The 27433-nt window shown below is 39.8% G+C and overlaps 1 protein-coding gene across 10 annotated transcripts in view; it reads left to right on the top strand.

Annotated features, from left to right (window-relative positions):
* dlg1a (discs large MAGUK scaffold protein 1a) overlaps positions 1 to 27433 on the top strand; it is a 111545-nt gene that overhangs the window by 46865 nt on the left and 37247 nt on the right. For 8 of the 10 annotated variants that reach the window (XM_013911818.1, XM_013911817.1, XM_013911819.1 and 5 more), the window contains 7 exons: positions 18222 to 18275; positions 20166 to 20216; positions 23230 to 23354; positions 24202 to 24371; positions 24560 to 24696; positions 24936 to 25080; positions 26693 to 26825. In XM_013911818.1, the coding sequence (XP_013767272.1) occupies positions 18222 to 18275; positions 20166 to 20216; positions 23230 to 23354; positions 24202 to 24371; positions 24560 to 24696; positions 24936 to 25080; positions 26693 to 26825 (815 nt within the window). Of the gene's footprint in view, positions 1 to 9643; positions 10554 to 17183; positions 18120 to 18221; positions 18276 to 20165; positions 20217 to 23229; positions 23355 to 24201; positions 24372 to 24559; positions 24697 to 24935; positions 25081 to 26692; positions 26826 to 27433 lie in introns of those variants that run through there. The other 2 variants (XM_013911822.1, XM_013911826.1) reach the window with 2 other exon arrangements.

The raw sequence follows: 27433 nt of genomic DNA, 5'->3' as shown, positions 1-27433 counted from the left end.
AAAAATATCCTCTATATATGTCGGTAATATTAAAATGGAAAATGTGTGGGAGCTACGTCACAAATGCTTTAGCTATACTGCCTTTTTGAACAGTACAGTTCAACCTACTCTCCCCGACACACACACACACACACACACACACACACACACACACACACACACACACACACACTGCTTCAGCAGAGAGTGGCTCATTATCCTCCTCTTCCTGAGAAGACTTTCCACTCTCCCAGCACCTCATGGGATACCAATGTGCATGTGTAGGCTTTTCTTTCACAGCTGATTGTGGATTTGTCGTTCCTACTATTTCACCTTGTACATTGGTCTGATGGGAAACCTAGGACCCCAGGATGCTTGTGTGCGATTAAACTCCAAGTCTAATATTTGAGTGGGCACTATGTAATTAAATAAAGTAAGTTTTTTTTTTTTGGAGTCTTCACACCATAGCTGTGAATTTTCACCTCCCACACTCAGAATCTATACATCATGGCCTCATGGAAATGAAAAAGCGCTTTAATGCTGAATAAATGAGGAATCACAAACAGGTGCCGCGAGACAGAAGTGGTTCTTTATTCTTCTTCTGCTGTGATAGTGCTCTGCTCACATCATATGGAAACACACACTGGGGCAACTTGAAGGTTAAAAGCAATGACTTGGAAACATTAACGTGTTCAGACTTGCTCGGAAACCCTCGGGGCATCATGACTGATGACGTGCCCTGCCTGCTTTCTTTCATTCTGATCAGCTGCTACATGAAATCGTAAATGTTGTGTGATTCTGCAGAACAGAAGGAATGACCTCAACAAAGTAGCCTCGCTGTATCTTCCCTCTTTTATTATAAATGATAGCGCGGTGGTGATGTCATGAGTGGGTGGGATTATAATGCAAATGTTTACCGTCCGGACCGTCATTGTGTGTCGTAACTAATGAGCACCGCCTCTGATGCTGGCCAACGCTGCATGTGGCATCAACTGTTGTCATGGTGATACTGCTGCGCTGATCACCAAAGGGAGAAATTTGGGTTTTTGTGTGTTTTTGTGTGCACGAGAGAGTGTTAAAGTTAAAAAGGAAAAAGTAGATGAACATTTGTATATAAACTTGCTATCTTTATATGTGATCTCACACACACGCACACACACACACACATTGTGTTGTGGCCATGAGTAGTGCAATGGATTTGCGCTGCTTGAGAGTGTGTGAGGTGTTGCGTCACCTTCTGTGAGTGGGATGAAGCTTGCATATCAGCTCTCTCCCACACACACTGAACACACACAGACATCTCCACACGCTCCCTCTCCATCAGTCTCCTACCTCCAGCCTGTTCTCTGGTTATGCTGATATAATCAGCACAGATTAGCTGACCACAAGCAATCACTTAATATGTCCACTAACTAATGAGACTGAACACAACATAACGATGTCTCCATCCATCTTGTGTGATTACTATGGGATGGTTTGACACTACAGGCGGCTTGACCTATTCACCGCTACTTGAGAAATTCATGACTGGATATAAGTGCTGATTGTGATGTAAATCAGAAGCCTTGAGTGTCACTGCTTCATTAGAGCATCGGCTTTTCATTTTAGAGCAACAATGTCTGCTTGTGTATTATTATTACTACCAGGCAGAATAATATTGGCACCTTTGTTATGCAGTCACACATGGATGTGCTACAGTAAGTGACAGGCTCATTACTGTACACCATAAGGCACAGATTATAATTGGAAAAGCTTTTGTTGCACAGAGAATATGAGCCAGCAAACAGCAAGCTTTGTCCCACGTTAATGATGCCATCCCTCTTGACTTGTAATTGTGCCTCCTTGTAGGACAATGAGTGTGCGTCTTGATTAAAATTAAAGTTTAATCCTGTGACAGAAATGAGCAGCAGCACCACCAGTAGTGGCCTCTCTGACAGTTTGTCCCTTTCTTTAAGTATGTATGATCAAATCTTTTATATCACTTCAGCAAATTGCCTCTGGAAAAAGTCCTAAAACAGATATGAATATGCAGAGTCAGCAGGGAAGGGATTCGATTTTGGTACCAGAAGCTTTCTTGTATTTGTTTGCTTGTATTAGAGCTGGCTGTGGTTGCATGCAGGTAAACAGTCCATAATAAGAGCAAGACAGGGATTGCATTTTGAGAAAGATAATATGCAGAGTGACAGCAGAGGAACTAGTGATGTCAGCTGGCTTCCAGAAACGTTCAAAATCTGGTTCCCAGATTGTAAATGAAATAACTTGTCCGTGTTAACAACCAGGCCAGGGTTTCTGTCACTTGGAAGCCAAATATGCACTAGTTCCAGTTAGTTTTTTAATGTTCTGCATGATAGGTACAAGTGGGTGTCTTCTGATGTTTCTTCTTTAAGAAAGTAACAGCATGAGACATTTTAATGTCAGTACTAACACTGTCAAAATTTCCACATATCCTATGAGCAGCAATACCATAAAATTTCAGTAAAGGTAAGATTTCAGCATCATGATGCTGCAGTGGTTCGTACTGTTGCTTTACACCAAGTAGGTCTTGGATTCAAAGCACCATCTGCTCGGTGCATGGTGGATTTGGGGGCCTTTCTGTGTGGAGTTTGTGTATTCTCTGTGTACCTGTGTGGGTTCTCACCTGGTACTCCAACTTCCTCCCACAGTCCACAGACATGCAATTAGCGGGGTTAGATTAACTGGTGAATCGAAATTTCCCAAAGGTGTGAATGGCTGTCTGTCTCTGTGTATCAGCCCTGCAACAGATTGGTGGACTGTCCAGGATGTACCCTGCCTCTTGCCCTATAGCCCCCGCCCCTCCTACAATCCTGCATTGGACAAGTGGAAGTAAATGAATAGATGGGACAGTAAGACTTAAAGATATCAGCTTTTCAAGAGCATTTTGTTAAAATGAATTTAACTTATTAGACTCACTCACCAAGAATGTACAGATCGGGTCTCTATTTCAGCTGCCTGCATCTTTAGGCATGTCATTGTTTCCTTTAGAAATGATCTGTGACACTGTTTCCTTGCTGTGTTTTGCTGTTGGTGGGGGCTTTTTTTCCTTCGTTTTTCTTTTGATGCGTGCAGTATAGTGCTGCACTTTCATCATTCCACATGTTGTTATTGTCCAGAATAAAATATGGCCAGGTTGTTGAAAATACCATAAAAACTACTGGTACTAAAGAAGCTTTTGTTATGACAGTTGCTTAGATAAAAACAAGCATTTTTCCTACATCAATTTAGAAACGTAATATTTTCTTTCTAATTTTTATTTGACATTTTTGCATTTTTGCAATAAGTTTAGTGTAAAATGGTCAGCAGACAAACTGGTAAGTAGTTGCTGCTTATCCTCCTGTCTTTGGATCTTTGGCAGTGCTTTAATATGAGTGTGTGGTTGTGCTAGAGTAATAAATGTATTCAAAAGGAACTAATGAGTAGAAGTTTTTTAACACCCACAGTTTTAAGTCACTTTTTTTGTTGCACTGCTGTAAGGACTCCAGCTCCTTCATCTCTGCCAGGATTAGGCAGAGTGCCTAGAGACTGAAAACAGAGTTTGTAATTAAGTCATGGAGGAAGAGATCACCATCCTGGCAGTCACAGTGGGCACACTGATAGACAAAGAAAGAAAGTGTCAGTTACAGTGACTGTAATTGACACCGAGACCACTTTCTTAACAGACAATACCATTACAACATGTATTACTTCACTCTGAGCTCTGGCTCACAGTTGGAGGGATGCACAGGCAGTCTAGTTAACAGAAGCTATGGTTTCACCAGCATGTATGAGTGACACAGATAGATGGGGAAAGAGAGCGCGGTGAACACCACGGAGAACGAACCTCTCAGTAATTGTTGAACCTTGCGCACTTATTTCAGGAAACGATCGTACCCAACATCCCCACAAGTAGGATCGCTTCCTGAGGTCAACAATCAGAGGAGGAGGAGGAGGTGTTTACGACAGTACAGAAGACTCGGCCCTGCTCCTGTTGACCCCACTAACTTTCCTATTACAGCATGTTATCTCACCTGTAGTATTTATGATAAGGAATAGTGGCATGAGATTGAAAATAAGTCACTATTGCAGTAAACAAATCCTCCAGAAATCATTTCTTTCTTGTCGATCAGTGCTTCACATTAGCTGAAGTTAAATCTTCAGAACTGTAATAATCCCATTATGTTATGATAAAGGCCACACTTCTGTGGGTACAACGTGTTTACAGTGTGTTTCTAAGCCATGTTCTTATCGATACGCTAAGACGCTGTCGATTCAGGATGAATGCTGTTTCAAATAGGGATCCACAGACTCTGAATCTGTGGGTTTTTGTTGTGGTTATTTATTTACATGACAGGAAGCAATTTGATCCATATGAGAAATAAGGGACATATTTCAAAGTCTTTTCACCAGCTCCTTGTTTTACCTGCGCCTGAAGCCCAGGTACAGTCTGAAAGAGTGTAGATGTAGTTCATCCACAGAATGAGGAAGCTGATAATAGTAATGTATTGCCACAAGTAGTTTCTTTATGAAAATAAGATGTATGTCAATGCCTGTATATCTGTGCACTACTGATTCTGTGGGAAACACTGATCGTGCAATTTTTGAACATGAACAACACTGATGTGTCGCAACATATCTTATTTGTTAACGTTGTGATATCGGTCAACAGATACATATATGGGTGGTAAACAGGGACATCCATTTCAAGTTATGTTAGATTTTTATTTAAATAAATAGAATTTTCTTGCTGTCAATTTCCTGAATTTCAGCTAAATAAGCTGTTAGAGCTCAGGTAACCATTTGCTATAGAATATTTGTGCTCTATTAAATTTCTGGCTGGTGAAAAAAACTGAATGAAGTGTCTGCCAAGCTTGATCTCCTCTTTGTCTCAGTTAGTTAAGGACAATATTAAATCTTGTTATTTTACAGACAGACAACATTTAAATCTTTAACAGCAAAAGCTTGTCAAAGCCTTCCAGCTCCAGCCCAGAGCACATCTCTGCTCTAGTCATAACAGACTCTGTAAATTAATACTGATTTCTGCTGCTGGTGTGTGATATATGATAATGAAGATCTCAGGCTGCAGCCTCACATGTCTGATCACCCACTGGATCCATGGAGACCACAGCTCCTGTTGGTCTTTTTTACAAGCTTTACTTGTGGATCGTGTCAGAGCATCTGCTGCCATTATTCAGTCGATTTGTGTCTGTTTAGAAAAGTCAGTGACATGAGAAATAGTACGTGCATTTGTTAACAGGAAATGCCTTTTAAATGCTGTTAGACCTGGTGCCAGTGCTAATTGGACTGCGCACTTCTTGAACTCTTCAGGCCGTATAATTACACCGAAAATTTATTTTACAGCCTTTACCGTAATATTTACCGTAATATGTACCATCAGTTTCAATTAAGATGAAGTGATTCCAAGATGAAGCCAAGCACTCGACAACTGAAGCTTCAAAATACTCTGAATTATACCATTATACCATCAAGAAACTACAAAATGTAACATTTTGTGGGATTGTGACAATTATTTTGCTCACCTAGTCAGTAAATGATTTGAATTTTTTGAGGTGTGGGGCCTCAGTATCTGAGTGGGACACTACATAAATGTAAGTCAGTACTCATGACGTCACCTTCATCGTATCTGTGTGCGTGCATTCTAGCCTCCTCTCAGTTCTCCATCTGTCTGTGGAGTCTGAGGCCTCCTGCTGGGGACAGCCAGGATTACAACCTAGTCTCCAATCTGGAGAGAGTGGAGTTTATTGATTGTAGTTAATTGTTTTCGGAAGTCTGTTCTGCAAATCCTCTCAGCCTCCAGCCAAGATGCTGTCTCCTGTCACATGTCTGTTTTTGCTGTCAAACACTTGATCCTCGCTGACGGCTCTTGATGTGGTCAGTTTTTGGCTTTTAGAGATAAATAGTAAAACATTTTGCTTGAGTGAAGCATGAAGGAGCAAAAAAGACATGGCCCACATCTTCACTTTTTACAGGAAAGAAAGGATTGTGTGAATTCAGTGCTTTGAACATTTTTCATGTGTGTGACTGTGTGTGTGTGTGTGCGTGTGTGTGTGTGCGTGTGTGCATGTGTAAAAGAATAATTAATATCTATTACAGTAATTGCATGGAGCACAAAAGGTTTTATACTCAGCAAATAAGGTTGTTTTTTTTCTCCTGGATAGTCGGGTTGTTCTGACCCAGAAGAGAAAATAACTACTCAATTAAACCAGTGTGCAGAACTGATGGTGTAACGTTGGCTGATTTATTATTTTCCTAATGTTTTTCTGTTAAAAAAATTAAATTAAAACATTACATAGTGGTGTCAAATTAGAGTGGGGGTAGAAAGCTAAGTAGAGCTTGACACAGTGTAGGCAGGCTGAGTCAGATGATTTCTAATAAAAAGATTTGGGGGTGCAGTGTCAAGTTTGTCCCACCTTTAGTACTAATGGAGTAATCACAGCAGGGACTAGAACCTGACTGACAGATTATACTTCTCTCATATGAGCCTAATCCACACTGCAGCATTGTGGATTAGGCTCTAAGATGTGAAATATCTTATTCTCACATCCTTGTTTCTTCTCCTTGTCTGCCCTCTCCACCCCATCCCTGTATTTTCATGTTTCAGCAGCAGCCTCCACCCCTCCCTACCCCGCCCTCTAGCACTATATTAGTGCTGGCTTCATTTAGCGCTGTGATGCTAACAGCCTATTCTTCTTGCTCATCCTCTTCTGACTGAGCGCTTAGCCTGCAGCGCTAGCAGTACTTTACACAGGGAACACACACACTCTCTCTCACACACACACACACACACACACTCGTAACGCACTGGGCCGCTACAACAGGCTTTCTCTCTGCCACCCTCGCCCTCTCTCCATCTCTTTGTGCTCTCCACATGGGTGCTGCTTTTTAATGTGCCTTATCTCTATTTGCTTCTCTTTTGCTTATCAGCTTGGTTTGGGGCCAGTTGTGCTATATATTAACTGACATTATAAAGACATCAGGCTCATAGCTACAACCAGATAGGTGTATGTGTGTGTGCATTTCTCTTGCTCCAATGGCAGATCCTGTTCTTTCCTAAATACCAACTGTAGGCCGCCAGAAGCTATATTTAAACTGATCTGGGAAAAAAAATAAGCCTTTTCTCAGTCACTGTGCACAGGCTCAACTGATATCAGTAGGGTTTTTATAGTCGTATCTATGCATCTACTTAAATGTAAAAAAAAAAGAAGGTGAATTTATTGATTTATTTTTAAGTGTTGCCAAGTGTTGACTTTAACCCAAATCAGTTAATAGTATGAATTCCTGCTGGTTATCTAACCAAGTCCATCTAAGTTTGTTAAAGAGACACATACATTTTTCTAAACATGTAAACTGCAAGTTCTTCAATAACCTTGAATATCTGAATGTTTTCTGGGGTATAAGGTTGCATAGGTATATAATTAGTTCCATCTGAACAGGAAGAAAACATAAGAAGTGTCAAGTTTATACTTTACTAAGATTATACTGGTCCTTGGTGCTCTTTCACAGTTCATCCACTGTTAGAAACAAGCCGATTTTTTTCCAACTTTCCTCATAATGAGAAAGTTTGAACAGCAGATGGATAGTGCTTCTGTGTTTCCAGCCAGAGCTATGTCCCTGAAATGACCCCCTAGCTGACATCATATGGAGCCAAGAATAGAAAAAAGAAAAAAACCTGTCTGAAACGTCGCAAAACAATGAACAACAAAGGAAAAGCTCAGTAGGCCCACAATGCCAAATATCTTTTTTTGCATAAAGGTGCAATGCCACATCCCATATTACTCGTTATTACTTATACTGCAACACCTCTTCAGCGCTGCAAGTGTAGTGCAGTGACAAAGTATTTGCCCCCTTCCTGATTTCTTTTCTTTATTTGTCACACTTTTATGTCTCAGATCATCAAACAAATCTTAATATTAGACAAAGGAACTTCAGTAAATACAAAATGTTTGATTTTTTGTTGTTGTTGTTGTTGTTGTTGTTGTTGTTCATTGATCGTTTATTAAGGGAAGAAAAACCTACATGGTCCTGTGTAAAAAGCAATTACTCTTCTTTGCTGAATTATTTTAATCCAGTCACATTGGAGGGTTTTGGAGCATGAACGATGTGGTCATGCCAAAGAATCTTAGTTGGCTTTAAGTCAGGACTTTGATTTGGCCACTCCAAAACCTTCATTGTGTTTTGTTTTTTTTAGCTTCTCAGGGGTGGACTTGGTGTTTCCAGTCACTGTCCTGCTGAATAACTGAGCTTGAACTTCAGCGCGTGAACTGATAGCTGGACACTTTCCTTGAGGATTTTCTGCAGTGGGACAAATACTTTTTCGTGGCACTGTATGCAAGAAATAAATAAAAAAACACAATTTAGATGGTTATGTATTAAGTTTCCATACCTGACCACAACTGTAAAAGATCAAAGGCGTACCTTCTGCCATAGATAAATTAAAGCCTGAAACATATAATAAGCAACCACATCATGATTCACAAAGAGACAGTGAAGTAGGCCAAGGCATACACACAAAACGCGCTTGCAAACACTGCATTCCAGCTGACCCGGCCTGTCTTGAGATGCTTTAAAAGAGCAAGACAAAGGTTGATGGAAGCGACCGCAGTCCACCAATCACAGCACTCCCTTCTTTGTACACACACACACACTGTGACTCTGAGCGCTGTATTGCTGTCCTCGGTTGCCTATCGATTAGTTATGCCTGGCTGCTGTCATGTGCAGGAGTCCGGGGAAGCCCCCTAATTGGCCAGTCCGGGAAAGGGAGAGAAAGAGCAAGAGAGTGAGTTGGGGAAAGAGAGAGAAAGAGAGAGAGAGGTGGATGCTGAGGGAAAGAGGCACCATAGAAAGATGAGAGCAGCTGAGGGATGTGGCTAATTCAATCTATCATACCATGAAAACAAGACAAGATGAGAGAAGGAAGATGATGAGAACTCTTTCAGACCTTTTTTTAAATTTCTGCTGGATTTAAAGAATGAATATAAATCTTAAGAGAAAAGGGAAATGCAATATAGGACTTTTTGGAATATATAAATGTGATGAATGCTGAGGGGCCAACACTTTTGATACAAAACTGGAGTGTGCTGTCGGTGGATAATGTGAATTACTCTGACTGAAGACTGGAGTAGACTAACCACAGGAGTGAGAAATCTTCCATTGGAGCACTGTCTACAGAAACAAAGCAGGACTGGAAGGAGTGGTCAACTTGTCCAAGTGGCTTTCCTGTTTCTTTTTGGGACCCAGCTTTTATTATCCTACTGCTACCATACCACTGAGAGATGGTGAGAGTGTTAAAAATGGTAATAAAGGAGGATGCTTTGCTTTTGACGACTAATTCACACTCAAATCCATAAGGGAAAGGAAACACGAGTAAAGTTGCCTAAAGAGGAGGGATTACTTTATTTTTTTTTATTCCGGTGAGATTTACTTATTGACATATGAGAAAAAAGGGCTGAAATACCTACTTTGTACTGGATGCGGAGAGGGATTGGTTGTTCTTGAGAGGCATGACCTACATTATTCAGACAGAAGTGATGGTGAGGAGCATCTCAGTAAAGGAGAGAGTGTGGTAAGCGATAAATAAAAAAACAAAACGTAGAGACGACAGAGAGGATTTCTTTGTGTTTTTATGAATCTTTGTCAGTATGAACACTTATTTCCACAGCCATGAGTTTTGTTGTAGCCCTAAAAAGCCCAGCGGTGGCACCACAAAGGGCAAATCTGGCAAAGGGAAGGCCAAGTCGAGCAAGAGCCACTCTCACTCGAAGCATAACCAGAATTTATTGCAAGTACAGACGCCGAGTAACCAACTGCAATCTTCGCCTCGACACTCACCAAAGCGCCACCCGCATTCACCAAAGCCAAAGCAACGGCATCCGCCAAAACAGCTCACTCCGTCTCCCTCTCCCAGCTACTACCACATAGCGCCACCATCTTCCAGTCATCAGCTATGCCCGCCATCACCAACTTGCCATCTGGCCCCACAGTCCCCAAACAGCCTATTTCCTTCGCCAAGCCACCATCAGCTTCACCTATCACCAGGCCACTATCACTCCCCCAACGACCACTTGCTTCACCTGTCAGCAAGTCATCATCAGCTGCAGCATCATTCTCACAACCAGTATCACCCATCAGCCTCGCCCAGTCACATGCTCTCTTCACATTCGACTCATCAAATCTACCACCAGCAGCAGCAGCTCCGCTCCCCCAGTCACCACTCACTGTTCCAGCAGTACCAGCACCACCACCACAACTGCCCTTCTCCTCTTCCTCATGCCTCCCAGTCGCTTTCTATCCATCCTTTTCACTCTCCACAGCTCCCCTTGTATTCCGGGCTGGGGGGTAATGGGTGGAGCACACTTCCTACCAACCTCGCCAACAGGGGCTGTAGAGGGAAGTTTCCCAATCTTAGAGACAGCGTGAAAAAGAGTCCCATAAAGAGCAAAGGCAAAACAGGAGGCAGGCTGTGGCCCAATGACACGTATATCTGGACTGCACACTCAATGGAGACACCCCCACATGTGCCACTCATACACCACTTCCCACGAATACAAGCCCATGTACAGGTAGGTTATAGGTGGAAGTATGTCAGACGTGGACAGCAAAGGTGGGAACAGCGTTATTTCCCATCTATCTCTACTGAGTGAGATGCTGATACCAGAAACAATTTTCAGTTATGCATTGTGCAGATGCACTTGTGGTGGATTTTGCCTGTTATTAGTGCTAAATAAAGTCATGAACAAATACTTCCCGCTTTTTTTGATAAGCAGTCAAGCTAATGATTGATTATAAAAGAAAATGAATCATTTACTATTTCATCCTCAAAATTTCAATAGGTGTAGAAGTAACTATAGCCTTGGTATCTAGACCTAGGTTTGGGATGGGGGAGGGTGTCCTGCATGTACTGTAGACCATTCTGCTAGGTGGATTTATTGGTATTGTAAGGAAAGGGCCACCTTTAGTCCATTGTATCATTTGAAAGATAACCTCATGCTAACTACAAAGAAATCTGTATTATTTCTTTGAGTATATCACATTGGTCTGTAGTTCAGTTTCAGAGAGCATATACTTCTACTTAACATATATTTCTATGTCACTATTTTCCAGCTATTTTATTGGCCACTGCATTTTGGGCAAATTGCTTTCTTAGTGTTTGTTTGTAGAAAGATCTTCAAATGAAAAGCTACACACTTATATAGGGGTGATATAGAGAGTGCGTTACAAAAAGGGAAAAAAACACATGGCAGTAGAGAACGAGACATTCACTGATTTTATACAGGACACTGTGTCCTTTACTGACATAACATCTGATAAGAGCTTCAATTGTATGGAAATAATAGCATTGATTACTATGTTCAAAGTACTGCTAGAATCAATATAAACTGGCTACATTAGTCCCTAAAAGAAAGATGGAACAGTGAGCAAGGAAGAAGTGTAATTTGTGACAACAGCCTCCTTCAGACTCAGAGTATTGCTATCTCATTTCATTTATTTATTTATTTCACACTTGGTACAACAGTTTCCACAGTTAGTTCTTTCAGACAAACCAACCACACTTTCTATCGGTAAAGCACTGCAACCATGTGTGAATAGGAGCAGGAAGAAGAAAATATTCTTATTAAACCCTGCCCCCCATCTACAATACAACTTATATTGCAAGTGGGCACCAAAAAGCAAGGAACAAACTAACATTTATCTCCGGTCCTAACGCAAACCAAACACCAAATTTACAATCAGAATATACCACTCCACATAGTAACAAGGATAAAAGATAAGTAAATAAAATAAAATGAGGCAAAAAATAATGGAGGCAAAAAATAATGGATCCTTTTTTAATTAACTCCAATTTCGTTCACGTTCTTCATATTGAGTTATCGTTTTAGACATGCAACACTTTTTAAAACACTATAAATTTATACAGTTCTTTAAATTATAATGAAGAGAGTTCCACAGTCGTATACCCCTAACCGATGGACTCATTAATCTTTGTGTAGTCCTAGCTAGCTGATGCTTGAAATAAAATTTGCTTCTGCTGTCTTCTCCCCCCGAACACATTGAAAATAATCTTTGTAACTTAAAAGGCAAATTTTTATTTTTAGCATAAACATAATTAATAGTGTCCGTAGTTTCACTAAATCTCCTAATTTTAATAATTTCAATTTTATAAATAATTTATTTGTATGTTCTCTATATTTAACGTTATGAATCATTCGTATCACTTTCTTCTGTAATAAGTTTAGAGGTTTTATAGCATTCTCATATGTATTCCCCAAACTTCCACACAGTAACTAAAGTATGAGAAAAATAATGAAAAATATAAAATGCTTACAATGCTACAATGTTTTGTAGTCTAATAAATTTCTTACATTTCCCAAAATATAAATGTTTTTAACCATCTTCTTTCTAACATACTCAATATGTGATTTCCACGTCATATTTTCATCTACTATTACACCCAAAAAGCAAAATTCAGCAACTCTTTCAATCAATTCTCCATTAATGGACATAATGACTTCTTCCTCCTTTACACGATTGCCAAATATCATGAATTTCGTTTTTGTCAGATTCAAAAATAATTTATTTACATCAAACCATTTTTTTAATCTTAACATCTCAGAAATCATAATTTCAAATCTTTCAAATTCACTCCTGAGCAATAAACATTTGTGTCATCTGCAAATAAAATAAAATTTAACCTTTTTGATACGTCACAGATATCATTAATATATAAATTAAAAAGTTTAGGTCCCAAAATAGAACCTTGAGGAACGCCACATACAATCTTCAATCTTTCAGAGGTATTGCCGAGTTAATGTACATATTGGGACTTATTTTCTAAATAACTCCTTAACCAATTCAATGCCACTCCTCTCACACCATAAGTATACAATTTAGAAATCAAAATAGAATGTTGTAACGTGTCAAAAGCTTTTTTTAAATCAATGAATACCCCGACTGTGTATTTATTATTATGGGTTGCAGATGAAATATCGTCAATGAAAGTCAACAATGCTAATGCCGTTGATCTATTTTTACGAAAGCCAAATTGATTTTCATTTATTAGTTGATTTTTTTCAATAAAACTATCAAGTCTTTACGCAAAAAGTTTTTCAAGCACTTTTGAAAACTGTGACAAAAGAGACACTGGCCTATAGTTATTAAAACTATGCTTATCTCCTGATTTATATAAGGGTATCACTTTTGCCACTTTCATTCAATCAGGAAATACTCCTGATTGTAACGAGAGATTAAAAATATAGCAAAGAGGAATACTTATACAGTCTAAAGTCTTTTTAATTATAACCATGTCTATACCATCACAGTCAGTAGATTTTTTTATTTTTAAAGTTTTCTACAATTGCTACTATTTCTTTTATGGTAATATCAGCTAAGAATATAGAAGTAACCACTCTACTTTCTCCTTTCTAGACTTCCTCATATTCTGGGTCGTCATCTTTTCTAATTAAATTTGCTAAAGTAGGTCCAACATTTACAAAAAAGGAATTTAATTCGTTTGCTACTTCAGTCCTGTCATCAACAACTTGACTATTCTTAATGAAATAAATAGGCCGATCTGAGGGTGTGTTCTTGTTACCCAATACTTACCCAATCTTCCAAATGCCCTTAATATTATTCTTGTTTTCCTGATGGGAGATCTACAAATACATTGGCTGCTAAAAGCAATCTCCAAGTGTTGTACTTATATCTGACCACAGTGTTATGGACAATTTAGAAGCATAAGGTCACTACAGTATTGCTGCCATTATCTTGAAGCTTCGAGTGCTTTGCTGATGTTTTCCACACAAAACTGCACTCTGGGCTGTCAAATGAATTGTAATATATTCATAGCTTGTCTCTCTTTTACTCTGAGGGATACTGGAAGTAATTCAGAAATACAGAGAAAACAGATTTAGAGCAAATGAAAGGTTTCAAAATAAAGCCTGCAGTCAATGGGACAGCACTGAACGATGATGGGCGCAGTGCAAGAGCGATTCCCAGTAATACAATCAAAAGAGCATAGCCATCCATGTGTAACAGGAAATGTGTCGTATTATATAAACTCTACAGAGATGAAGAATAGTAAAGGAAATGAATGTAACAGTGTAGCTCTCTTCTACTTGCTATAGTTATTGCGGACACGGTGATCACAGAGTTAGAAGGTAGCGATGGTGTGATTAGTGTGATTGGAGTGGTTGTTCTGAGTGGATGGAGTCATGCTCCATCTGATTAAGTTATCTGATTTTCATTGCTTGTTAGGAAGTCAGACCGAGCGATGATGTTATGATTGTATGAATGTTTGGGTCCGTGTTCACCTCTGTGGACAGCCAGTGTGAGTTGGTTTTAGAGAAACGCAACACTTTGGCCTTTGTATGTGTTTTGCGCGTTCTTCCATATGTGATTGTGTGTGTGTTAGATTGCTATAGGATTCTTGATTTCTGTTTCTCCAATCATGAGTCATCTGCTAATTAATAATTACGTTGATGGTTTAGAAGCTGATTAAAGCCCGCTACACTAATGGAAAATCATTTCCCCAAGTCTACACACTCGCGCACACACACACACACACATATGCAGACCTCCTTCAGGACCTAATCACTTGTATGTCTCTCTGTGTGATAAGACAAACGTGGGATAGTCTGGATCTCTCTCTAAGCTGTCCTGTGTTGGACTCAACCAACCATAATGCCATGATAACACAGCTGGTGTAACACCTGTTATGTAACGACTGACAATCACTTGCACAGGATAACAAAACACTGTCTGGATATGGATGTTTTGTGTGCCTGTGTATTTGTGCACCGAGTGCTTGTTTGTTTATATTTGCACATTTGTACTTTTGGCCTTTTCATGTAACACAACTCTGTCCTCACACACTCAGACACACACACAAATTCAAATATGTATTGATGTTACATAAGGGTGCAGTCTGACATGGCGTGCCAATGGAATCACCAGCTGAGTGACGGACTGGATTTGTCGCTTTGTGAATGGTGCGCACAAACAGAGAAAGAGACACATACGCAGAGCTTGTCTGCACTGTGCAACGCTTTTCCTCTGCTGAGGGAGTCACATAAGGTTTAGGCAAAGCGGTGGACTAGCATGCATAGTGGAATAAATTCCATACTGTGGTTAATAGGTGTTAATACAGTAGCGTCAGCTGAGGTGACTCCGTCAGTGTGTTTCATTGTCTAAGACTATTAGAATAAACAATTAACTGGTTATCTTTGTTGGTATTAACAGGTTAAGCCTACACGATAATTACAGTGACAAACAAGTTTTGGCTGGTGAAAGTCAGGAGTGTAGAGTCTGTCGTCCACAGGCTAAAATCTGGCCACCCCTCTGACCACCACACCCAGCCAATGGGAAAGCCCGCAGGGGGGCTGTGCATAGACTCAGAACTGGAGTTACATTCAGTGAGTGTGTTTTTCTAGCAGAATTTTTTCACTGATTGATTTTTCTGCCACGATTATACCCACACACTGACACATTTTGACAATGCAGCTATCCTTATCCTTATTATAATCATCATATGAGCTTTTACATATAAAAAACAACAACTTTATTGATTTTCCTAGATTATTTTTGTCAGTTGAGGCTTACATAAAAGCGATAACTTGAAGTAATTGTTTTTAAATCAGGAATTTTAGCCTACTCTTTATATTGTTGCTTCAGTTCATTGAGGTTTGCAGGCGTTCATTTATGCCTAGCTCTCTTTAGTTCCTGCTACAGCATTTCAATCAGTTTGAGGTGTGGACTTTGGCTGGACCATTGCAACACCTTCACTCTTTCCTTTTTCAGCCATTTTCTTGTACAATTGCTGCTTGGGATTGTGTTTGGGATCATTGTCCTGTTGCATGACCCAGTTTTGGCCAAGCTTTAGCTGTTGGACAGATTGCTCCACATTTCGCTCTAGAATACTTTGGTATATAGAGTTCATGGTCAACTCAGTGACTGCATGATGCCAAGGTCCTGTGGCTGCAAAACAAGCCAAAATCATTAGTTTTCCACCACCATGCTTAGCTGTAGCTATGAGGTGTTTGTGCTGATATGCTGTGTTTGGCTGTGTATTGTGGCCAAACATCTCCACTTTGGTTCTGTCTTTCCAGAGGACATTGTTCCAGAAATCTTTGTGGTTTGTCCTGATGCAGCTTTGTAAACCTAAGCTATGCTGCCATGTTTATCGACACAAGGCGTTCTCCTGGAAACCCTTTTAAACAATTCATATTTGTTCAGTCTTTTTCTAATTGTGCTCTCGTGAGCTTTAACATTTAAAAGTCTAATTGAAGCCTGCAGAGTTGTAAAGAGGCATTCAGTTAACCCCCCCAGACCAACAAAATGCTAAAACCAAATGACAGGTGGTCACACATGCCAATGACTAATGAACCAAGTGCATTTGATTCCACTCAATGCCACCCCTAGATAAATAACAGCTTCAGCCAGGCCACCCCTATAATATCGGTCCCTGGTTACTTTGTTACAGGTTGTAGTCTCAATGTGTGCATTTGTTTGGGATCAGAAATCATTAAGTTTTTTTCTTAAATTTCCTTATGTTGATGTGATTGATGTGAGCTTTCTAGTGGCAAAGGATAAAGAGGGTTGGTGTCCTTGTTGCAGTGATCTGCAGTGTTTTTTTCTAAAGCTTTTAAAACTGTCTGAGCTCTCTTTGAAAAGCAGCAAACTTGAGAGATCCTATTTTTGCTTTAGGTATACATTAACATTTGAATAGTGTTCTCCTAAATCAAATAACAGTCCAAAAATATTTAATACAGATATTTTCCTCTTCTCTGACATAAATACAGGTCCTCATACATCCTGATGACAACAGCTGTACCTGTCAGCATGGCCTCAGTGCCTCATTATGCAGGACTTAACCTGCTGTGTCCCAGCCTCCTTGTATCTATGTCTCTCTGAACCTTACTCCAAATTTCTTCTCACGCTGTTATTTATTTAATTTTTTTCTTTTTAAAAAAAATCCTGTATCCTTTTTTTTCTCCACTCTACATTTCTCAATATTGTTGACCAGCAGGCGGATTTCACTCCTCCCACCATACCTATAATCCTCCACACCCCACACTACCCCCTTCTGTTCCCTTGTGGGATCAAGCATCCAGCCAGCTTGACTGACAGTTCCACATGTGGCAGTGAGAGAGGAGGGGGTGGGGGGTGGGGGGGAGGCGACAGGGTGGATGAGAGGTAGAGATTAGTAGAGACATAGATGCTGTTGCTGCTCTGCTGCATGTTCATGGTCATGGTGGCCTGTTTGGTTCTCTTGCTTGTTTGATGCTAGTTTAACTTGTTAGTTTGGCAACTTTTTTTGGCGACAGAACAAGAAGCAGAGTTCTTAAATGGACTGGCACGCTGATCGCTGGGCTGTTTGAGAAGTCTAGAGCCAGTGCTAAAGGTGGACGTCAGGGCACTAGATACTCTCTGGAGAGAAAGTGAGAGGAGACGAGGGAACAGGAGTCAGTAGGTTGGAAATGGAAAAAAAAAAGGTGTTCATGTTCTTGCAAAATGACAAAAACGACATCCTGTAGGTATTAGTGAGTTTCCTGCCTTTTGCTTTGCATGTGATTAGAAAATAGGAAATGGAAACCAGTGTCAGTCATCTGCAGCTGCCACAACCCTAGCACAGATCGGTCCAAGCCTCTTCTTTAGAAGGAGACCGGGAAGAAAGAGGAGGCTGATTTTGGGTGCAGAAGAAAGGAATAAACACTTGTTGTAGAGTGCAGAGCGCGCATGGGAGTGAAGGGGAGATTGCGGTCGGTGGATTTATACAAAGCAGATGGATCTGGGAAGTTGACTTAATTTAAGAGATTAAATATGGATGACCTACAATAGGATGGTGGTGTAAAGTACTGTGCAGCAGTGTACAATGTTGTACTATTTTACTATTAGAAAAAACGTCTAAAATGTATCGAGTGTTTTGTGGTCCAGTTCTGAATTTTTGTTGAGACACTTTATGGCACAGTGGCAGAGCTTTAGTAAGTTGTCCTATAGCGTGGTTTGCCGTGTAGTACTGTAGTACTGCCCAGTATAAGGGCTGTGCAGTATGTCATGCAGTGTATGCCGTCGCTCCAGGGTGGTAATCTGTAGCAGATGTACTCGAAATGCTGTACCAAAACATGAGACGAGTAAGTGCTTATTGCTGCTCTCTGTGTGTTTCTCTTTGTTCTCAGCAAGAGTGCTTTGATATTAAAAGTAATTAATAATAACACCGACATTCTCTCTTTCAGGCCAACCCCCCTCCAGTGGTGGTCAACACCGACAGCGTCGACACCCCCCCATATGTGAGTACGGCTTCAGATATAAGGCTAGACTATAATTATATTTTTTAAATAGTAAGGTTGAATATAAAAACTTTACATTGAATCATTGTCTTTAGTCCATTAATTTAGTGTTTTTTTTCTTGCCAAGAAATGTGCTTCACATGTGCAGTAATTTGAATATTTTAGAAACAATTAACGTGCACGGAGTTTTAGGTTGAAATCTCACTTTAGAATTACATGAATACAGATGTCGTTTTACCAGCTGCCACAGAAAATCAGTATCTGTGGTTGTTAGATAAGTTTATTATGTAATTACTGTGGAATTAGTCCCTGCTGAACTAAAACTGAAATTAAACACAGGCAGTGAAAGATTTGTGCGCTTGCAGGTTTCACTTATTAGTTCGCTGATATCATTTATGGATGCTTTTCTCCAGTAAGGACTAACTTTTCTGACACCTTTAGAGACCAGGGTATTCTGGAGCCAAAAATGCACCAGGTGCATTGCTATGTTATAATACACATGCTGTGATGCTATGATATTGACACTTGCAATGATGGTTGTGCTTCACAGTAAATAATCCAATAATTTTAAAGGGTTTCAAAGGAATCTAAGTTTTTTGTCATGCTCATAGTAAGTTCAATTCCATATAATCAGGCAGCACTCACCACTATGTGAATAGTGTCAGATATTAGTAGTCACAGCGTACATGGTGGCTGATGGATGATCGTGCCCTCTGTTTGAAACGACAGAAATTCACAATCTAAACTAATCTGAGCGCACAGAGGCACAGATTACAGCCAAGGGGATTACATGGGCCACTGGGATGCCGCTCGACCACTGTGTTTACGTGTTTATCAACTATGTGTGTGTGCGTGTCATCTCGCCCGCAGCAGCTGTATCTCCTAGTTTCAACTGAGCCGGACTCAAAATATATTGAGATCAGATTTAATTCTGTGCTCTTTACATTCAGTCTTAAAACGTGGATGTTAATGTGATTTATAGTACAGACGGTCCAAGCTGAGCCATGTGATTGGCCCACGGGCAAGCCATCAGGGATGCTCTTAAATATGACATCATAGACGCATCATCGCATTACGGATCTAATCTGCGGGATTCATGCATCAGTCATAAATAATCAAATTTCTAAATTCTCATTTCTTTTGTTCACATACTTGTTGCAGTCTGTCGTACCTACAATAGGCAGTGTGTTAGTGATCAGATAATCAAGTCACATTTTTAGTTAGAAGTAAACAAACGTTGTCAAGCTCCTACTAATGTTCAGAGATAGCAGCTTACTTTGGTGTGCTTCAGTGTCTGCTGCACTAAGACAGGGTTTTACGTTTAATCTCTGGTGACTTCTAACTACACAAAATGTAGTTTCTCTTTTATGTGAACAAATTTTACCTCATATTTTACTTTCACCTCAAGAACATTTTACATGACTAAGATTGAGGTTTTTTTTAAAAAAAAACATTTAAAAAGTTGTGGTCTATGTGACATTTAACTTGTGATGTAAAAGTGTAGGCGGTCTCACCAAAGATGCTCTGTTCTTCTTAACATCTAAAGGGTAACTACTGCAAAGATGAGTGTAAAGCCCAGATTTGTACAATAACTTCATGACATATTTTGTATCACAACTTTCTTTCTTTGCAAACATTAATCTTTCAGTAACATTTGAATGCCTGACCTGAAAAAAACTGAAGCAGTCTGAATCCTGAGCTTATTTAATTGATTGATTGATTGATTTTTTGGCTTGCAGAGTTTTTATGTTTTGAAACATTGGCCATGTTTAATATAAACATCCAGCCCTGTAACAGTGACAGAAAATAAGGAAAAGCAAATGTGGATTAAAGAAAGAGTTTACTCTCACTGTTCATTTTCATCTCTCTCTTTTTTTATCTTTCAAACAGGTCAATGGAACAGAAGCAGACTATGAGTATGAGGAAATCACATTGGAGCGGGTAAAAACATACAACACACCATCACCATGTGTGGCCATCACATAAACTCTGCATGTACTCAGCTCGACGTACAGTAGTCACAACACGGCAAAAACTAAAATGAAAAAATTATAATAGTTCAGCCTTAAAACCTGATAAAGATTCAAAGTTTTTTGTCTGTTCTTTTTCTTAACAAACTAAATATGTCACAAAATTAACTAGTTTTTTGACTCTAAAAAAATCTAAATCCTTAATAAGGCTGAGAAAACACAATGATTTAAGTCAGAAAACCCATCCCTGTGTTAGCTGCCTTTGTCCCCGGTTATTTTCCTCTACTTCAGCTCGTCATTCTGCTTTTCCTTAACTTAGCCTGATCATTGGTCTGATTCTGTTGGCCCTCTTTCCCTGTCCTCTCTTTCTTTTCCATCCTTCTTCCCTTTCCATGCCTGGCCCCTTCCTCCTTCATTCTCATTACATGCCCCTTTCTCTCATGCCTAAGGCAGTCTCTGCACCTCCCTCTCTCTCGCCCTATTCTCCTGTGACCTGGTTCTGTCTGCTTGACTGGATCTGCTTTAAAGACGCCATGGACGTACACGCAAACACAGGCGTAGACATTATACTTAGCCATTATACTAGCCTTGAATCCAGTGACAGAGTGCAAGTGAGAAAGCACCATGCCAGTGATCTACTATATGCCAGCTGGCGATATCTGGAAACATCTGTATCTCTTTTACATGTTGACTTTTTCCACTGCAAATTACTTTGGAAAGAGAAAATGATCCATTAACAGAAAAAATTATGCTTTAATGTCTTCTTTAGGAGACACACATATCCCTACACTTAATCTCTTATTCTTCTTTGAAGTGGAACTAAGGTAAATTTACAGTAACCCCTGTCCAGCTTACAGTTTGGCAGACTGAGAACCCATCATCTAGTCTGCTGACATAGCCTCTTGGGGCAAATGCAGAAATTGCAGAAGTCAATCTTTTTGTGTGTTCAGCAGATATATGAATCGATTTTCTGTTTTCATTAGCCCGGTTATTGCCTATAAATGCATATAAATTTTAAAAAGCCAATAAGAAAATTAATTGTTGTTGGTTTATCCGATCATGTTTTAGACCTTCCGTGCAGCTGCTCTTTTGCTTCCGCACAGTTTTGTTGCATGTTTTTTTAAAAGCATTCAACCAAAGCCCGATCAGAGGGAATCTTTTCATATGAACAAATATTTTGGCTATCTGCACTGTACCTTCTGCCTGGGCGCTCTTCCAGAAAGCAAGTTTAGTGAAAAGAGTTTGTTTCAGATTGTCTGGGTTCTCTCTTCCAGAAAGAGAGCTGACTGACACACCGTTTCATTTCCTTATAACATTTTATCATTTTTGCAGCTCGTCTCTGAGCGTCTTGACTTGAAGAAGTTTGATCTTTACAAATATGAAATCCTAAGCAGACGTTACTTTTTTTAATATTTAACATCAGCGTGAATTAAAATGAAGGCTCTTGCTTTTAATTTACCTGTTACCTGTTACCTTGGTGATTCCTGGCGTCAGAGATCTGAACTTACTAAACCTGTGTTCAAATCGCTTCAGTGACTGCTCTGTAAAATAACATTATACTTTTTCCCTCTTCATGGACTCTGAGCCAGAAAATGCAAACAGTGATTCATTCATGAACAACCACACTCGACTTGATTAGCCCTTTGTGGCTTAGAATGAATGTTTTTCTGTTTGTACATTCTTACCAGCTTAACTTTCGCCTTTTTTCTTTTTATATTTGACATTAAGTTACACGACTCATTGCTGCACCACTTCATCTGGTTGAACAACTCCTTGTAAAAGAAAAGGAGGCTGCACTGTGTTGAAGAGCACCAGTACATATAACCTGTATGCCAAAGAGAGTTCAGCTTCACCTCTTTCTGTGGTAAATGTATGATGATACAGGGATTAAGCTTGCTTGAGGTAATTAGAATAGTAGAATCTAGTTGGGATAGGTCACATATTGTCATGGTTTGCTGTGTGGCAGGCAGGACCCAAATGCAGGACTCATAAATGCAAGGATCAACTAAAAGAGGCAGCTTTATTTTGGATGTAAGTGATTCTTCAAACAAACAGAAAACAAAACCAAAAATGAGGAACTAGAAATACGAACCAAAATCAAAACACTAACACTGGGAAACAGAGCTAGAAAACTACAAGGAGCACAGCGAAAAAACGCACAGCATAGTGAGGGTACAATGCAACAACTAATAGAGAGAAACACAGGACTAGGACGAGCAGGTGGGGAACACAGCTGGGACAAATCAGACCCAACGAGACAAGGGAAAAAAAACCACACAGGGACAGGGACTATCAAGATAAAACAGGAAACACACGACAGGCACAGAGGCACGGACTTGCCACTGAACAGAGGGAACACGGAGCACAGGGACAGGAGTAACAAACTGCGACATGAGACACGACTGACTGGGGAACAAGAAAATAAACACAAAGACAGAACTAAACCTACACTAAATATGAAGGGCACAGAAAAACTGGAGATCAAAAAACAAAGAAGAACTAGAGCTAGAAATACAGAACCATAAACCAAAAAGACTAGTAATGAGAAACCATGATGAAATCAAAGATTAATAATAACACAGAACACTGGGTCACGACACAGGACCGTGGCACGTACATTGTGGTCCATCCTTAGTCTGCTATAAAACCTTGGCCACAGCAACTGGACCAGTTGGTTTTCTGTCTTCTGTGTTGGATTACATGATGCTGAACAGAGCAGAGCAGGCATAATGTCTACAAATCTGACATGAACCAAGAAACTGTGGGCTCACTGAATCAACTCAAATTCTGTATGAGGTTTGCCAGTTGGATGTAGGGAAGGGCTAAGCCGTCAGCTGATGTCTGTTGACTTTAAGATCACTTGATCTGAAAAGCAGCTGAGCTCGACTTTATGGCCTGCCCAGACTAACATTAATCAGTTAATATCACGGTGCACAGTAATCTTTAATCTTTAAAACACTCTGTGTATCTGTGTCTATGCGTAGGGTAACTCAGGCCTCGGCTTCAGTATCGCTGGAGGGACCGACAACCCCCACATTGGAGATGACCCCTCGATCTTCATCACCAAGATTATACCTGGAGGAGCTGCAGCCCAGAATGGACGACTCAGGTGCAAACACAGACACTGTTGCTTTCATTAGACGTGAGCAAGAATTATTTGATTACATTATGTGCAGGTGCAGCGCTTCTTGGGTGCTACATGCCCGAGCTCAGCTGCTGCCCTCAAAGTTAGAAATTGGACCATCTTAGTCTGAACATTTATCACAAGTGTTTGCAGAAATTGGGCATGCAGAATGTATTTCTAGTCCTCTAATAATCCTCCTTTTTCACATTCAAACTGAAGCAATGCTGTTCATGTGTGTAGCGTCACACCTGTGGCAGCAGATTTACCTAATTATTGGTGTGGCATTGATCGAGCAGGTAACATTATTGTTCTGGCGTTATTGAACTTAGACAGCAATGCTTTCAGCAGCTGCCAGCAAACTCAGCTAACATTGTGAGAGGCTGCTGTGTGGAGAGCATCTCCAATCACAGTAAATTGGCTGTCTAGCTTTACAACAGACTTCACTATGAGAGCTTCGGCTTGTTATTATACTAAAGAATAAAGGGATGTGAATCCCTCGCAGTTTTTCTCTTTACCCATACCAAGGTAACTACCTTGGTAAAGCCAGTGGCTCTAGACAATCTTTGAAAATGAACAAGAGATGTCTGATTGAACCAAGAACTGTCTATTTTCAGTTTCTGGTATTTGATTGTGTTCACTCACCCACTCCAATCTCCCCATTTCAGGACGTATGTCTAGTTTAGCTTTAATTCTCAAAAAGAAAGCGACCACTCACTGTCAGCAGCTCCTTTCCCAATTTGGTCTTGGCAGCATAACATTTGTTTTTCCTCCCAGTTCATCTCCCCCATCCAAGGCAGTTCACTTCTTTACTTCATGTATTGTTGCCATGCAGGGTGAATGACTGTATAGTCCGGGTGAATGAGACGGACGTCAGAGAAGTGACCCACAGCGGCGCCGTGGAGGCTCTAAAGGAGGCAGGTGGTCTGGTCAGACTGTGTATACGACGCAGGAGGAGCCTCACCGAGAGAATCCTGGATATCAAACTAGTCAAAGGCCCCAAAGGTGAGACTGTGCTAGCATAGCAACAGACTGCCAAGTCTACAATTAGTCCAGCACAGATATATTGCAGTTATTGTTGTTGTGGTACTATAGCAGAACACTTCATAAAAAAACAGTGTTATGACTTACAAAAAAAGTATCAGATGTTAAGAAAATATTCAAGCGTGTGACCCAGTGACTTATTCTTCCAGGTTTAGGATTTAGTATAGCTGGTGGAGTTGGAAACCAACATGTCCCTGGCGACAACAGCATCTATGTGACCAAAATCATTGAGGGAGGAGCAGCACACAAAGATGGACGTCTACAAATAGGCGACAAGCTTGTTGCTGTAAGAAAACACTTCCTCTTTTTTTTTTTACTCTGTTCTCTTTTGTGCAAATTTGATTTAAAAATCTAATTATACACACTAAAGTGCATATGAAGGTTGCACTTCATATTACTGTTAAAAAAGAAGTTACCCTAAAAGGGGTACCATCCCCATGAACCTGAATGGATGGATGGATGGATATTTATCATGTGTGGCGCATGTCTGTAGAAAATAATACCGTTTATGTCATTTATGTTCAGGTAAATGGTTCCTGTTTGGAGGAGGTAACTCACGAGGAGGCAGTGGCCGCCCTAAAGTCGACTCCTGATGTCGTGTACCTGCGTGTGGCCAAACACACCTCCCTTTTTATCAATGACAACTTCCCTCCGCCCGATGTCACTAACTGTGAGTACACAAAAAGAGCTCTACGTTCTGAACGTTGAATTTTTTATATTTTAATTGCACAACATGTATTTGTGAAACCCAGTTTCATCCGTCTGCGTAGACTCTCGCTATTCTTGAGAAGTTCAAAAACAACTTGCAGTCAGACAGCGTGCAGCTGACTGTTGTACACATCGTTGCCACCAAGATGGTGAGGCGTTTTAGAGCCAGATGGTGCTGAACAAAAAAAAAGAAAAGAAAAAGAAAGAAAACAGCAAGGAAGAAAGCTGAAATTTCTTTGCTTCCCACACATAGAGAGAGCTGCTTTTTACTGAAGCCCTGAACAGTGACTCTTACTCAGAGCTTGTCATGAATCATGAAACTCGACCAGCAACCAATCAAGGAAACAAAGAAAAGTCAAGCGAAGGTGAAGTAAACTGTAAACGGGTACATGGAGTTAAATTAGCTTTCGCGTAAAATAAAAAGGTACCTACAAAAACCATTATTAACATCTGCATGTCCTCCCTTTACATGCCATCAGATATACTCAGCTAAGATATAATCAGATATAGTCTTTCTTTAATCACGCAGTCTCATTGAGGTTCATATCATATTTTATAAGACAGCTGAGAACAAGAAATATTCAGAAAACGGAATCAGCAGGTGAAAAACAACACGATACAGACGTAGACTCTTTAAAAAGTAAATTACATCAGCTAATAAAGCTCTCCGAGGGGAGAATGGAGCAATCGTTATCACTCGACTTAGATCAGCACAGAGCTTTATACATGTCAACTGGTCATACGGGAAACAATGAGAACAAAGTTATGAGGATTAGCTTGCAACTTTTATGTCATATGTTGAATATTAATATTAAATGAAAATCAGCTGATGCAAGCTTGGTACCTAGTTATAAGAGCTATCTGTATGTTAAAGAAACGGTGCATTTAAAAAAAGCAAGCCAGAAGTGTGAGATCACAGTTGCATATATTTTTATATGTAAGTTATTTATTAAATAATAATAAGTAATAAGTAAATATTAAGACTACTATAGAAAGCTGTTTCAGGATAGCGATTATTTGACATCTATGAAGTTTTCTGTTAAATATGTGACGTCACTTTAGTCAGTTTGGGATGATAGATTAACTGGATTGGAAATGCACATTACCTAGTTTGATTTACTCGTTTTATAAAAGCAGTTTCTTATGAAAGCAGTTTTAATGATCTTTCACATCTATGTGGTAACGTTAAGAATATATTCTATAATGATCACATCTCCCAGACAGTGTTTTTTGTTATACAACAGTCCGATTAACAGACTGGGTAAATTTGGTTCTCTGGATTCCTGCCACTTGTCATTTCTCCAACAGAGCATATTAACAGAGAGCATGTCATTTATCACTGCTGTGAATCTACCATATTAACAGATTCTATATATCACGCTGTCTGTCATTTCTCAGGACGTTTCTTGGCTCTGCGGTAGTTTTTTCAAAGTACATCATTTAAAAACTGTGTACATAGAAAAAATGTTTTTAAAACAAAGTACATTTCTAAGTGACCCCTAAGTGACCTGTATATACTGTTCTTGTTATCTATCTATCTATCTACAAAGAAATGTCTGTATTTGTTCCCACAGCATATTCCCCACACCAGGATAACCACATCAGCCCCTACATGAGTGGCAGCCAATCTGTAAGCCCTGCCCCACTGACCACCCCCAGATACTCACCGCTGCCCAGGTCCATTGCAGGAGACGATGATATCACCCGGTGAGATCTCAGTTTATCTTTGTAGCGCACAGAAAGAAATGAAATTTCTGTCAAATGAGATAATAATTCAAGATAAAGTTTCTAAAGTTTTAACTGCCTATTAAAACAGACCTGTTGTGATCATTTGGAGCTCCACTGAAGCAGCTTTGGATGATTGAAAGTTGAAAATAATCTTTGGTTAGCTCAGTTCATGCGCTGTCTGAAAAAAGCTGTTCAGAAGTTAATCACAAATTAATCAACAGTAGATTATCAGTACTGTTAAGCATGGTATGGACATGGCAATATTTGGCTGTCGATTTCTGCTGTACATGTTGGTTTACTTGAAGTTATGTTAGATTAAACAACTTTCCAACATTTGCATATTAACATCATATGATGGTTATAAACAGTCTTTGTCAGAGCCACATTTATTCACAGATGTCAACCAAGAAAAAAAAAAAACGAAAATAATTTGACAAAATTTGAAGAAATAGTTTGTTAATGGTTTAGTTTTGCATTTTATAAAATGACAAAATCCACAATCAAAATCTTGTATTTTCAAGCTTCTTTCCTTTGTGCTCTGAGATCTTTAGTGAGAGCAGCGAAGGATGACCTCAGTTCTTCCCTGC

This window comes from Pundamilia nyererei, unplaced genomic scaffold (genome assembly GCF_000239375.1).
Source record: "Pundamilia nyererei isolate P.nyererei 1_Seehausen unplaced genomic scaffold, PunNye1.0 scaffold00072, whole genome shotgun sequence".
In the NCBI taxonomy this organism is placed as follows: domain Eukaryota; kingdom Metazoa; phylum Chordata; class Actinopteri; order Cichliformes; family Cichlidae; genus Pundamilia; species Pundamilia nyererei.
This window is presented reverse-complemented; position numbering and strand designations above follow the sequence as displayed.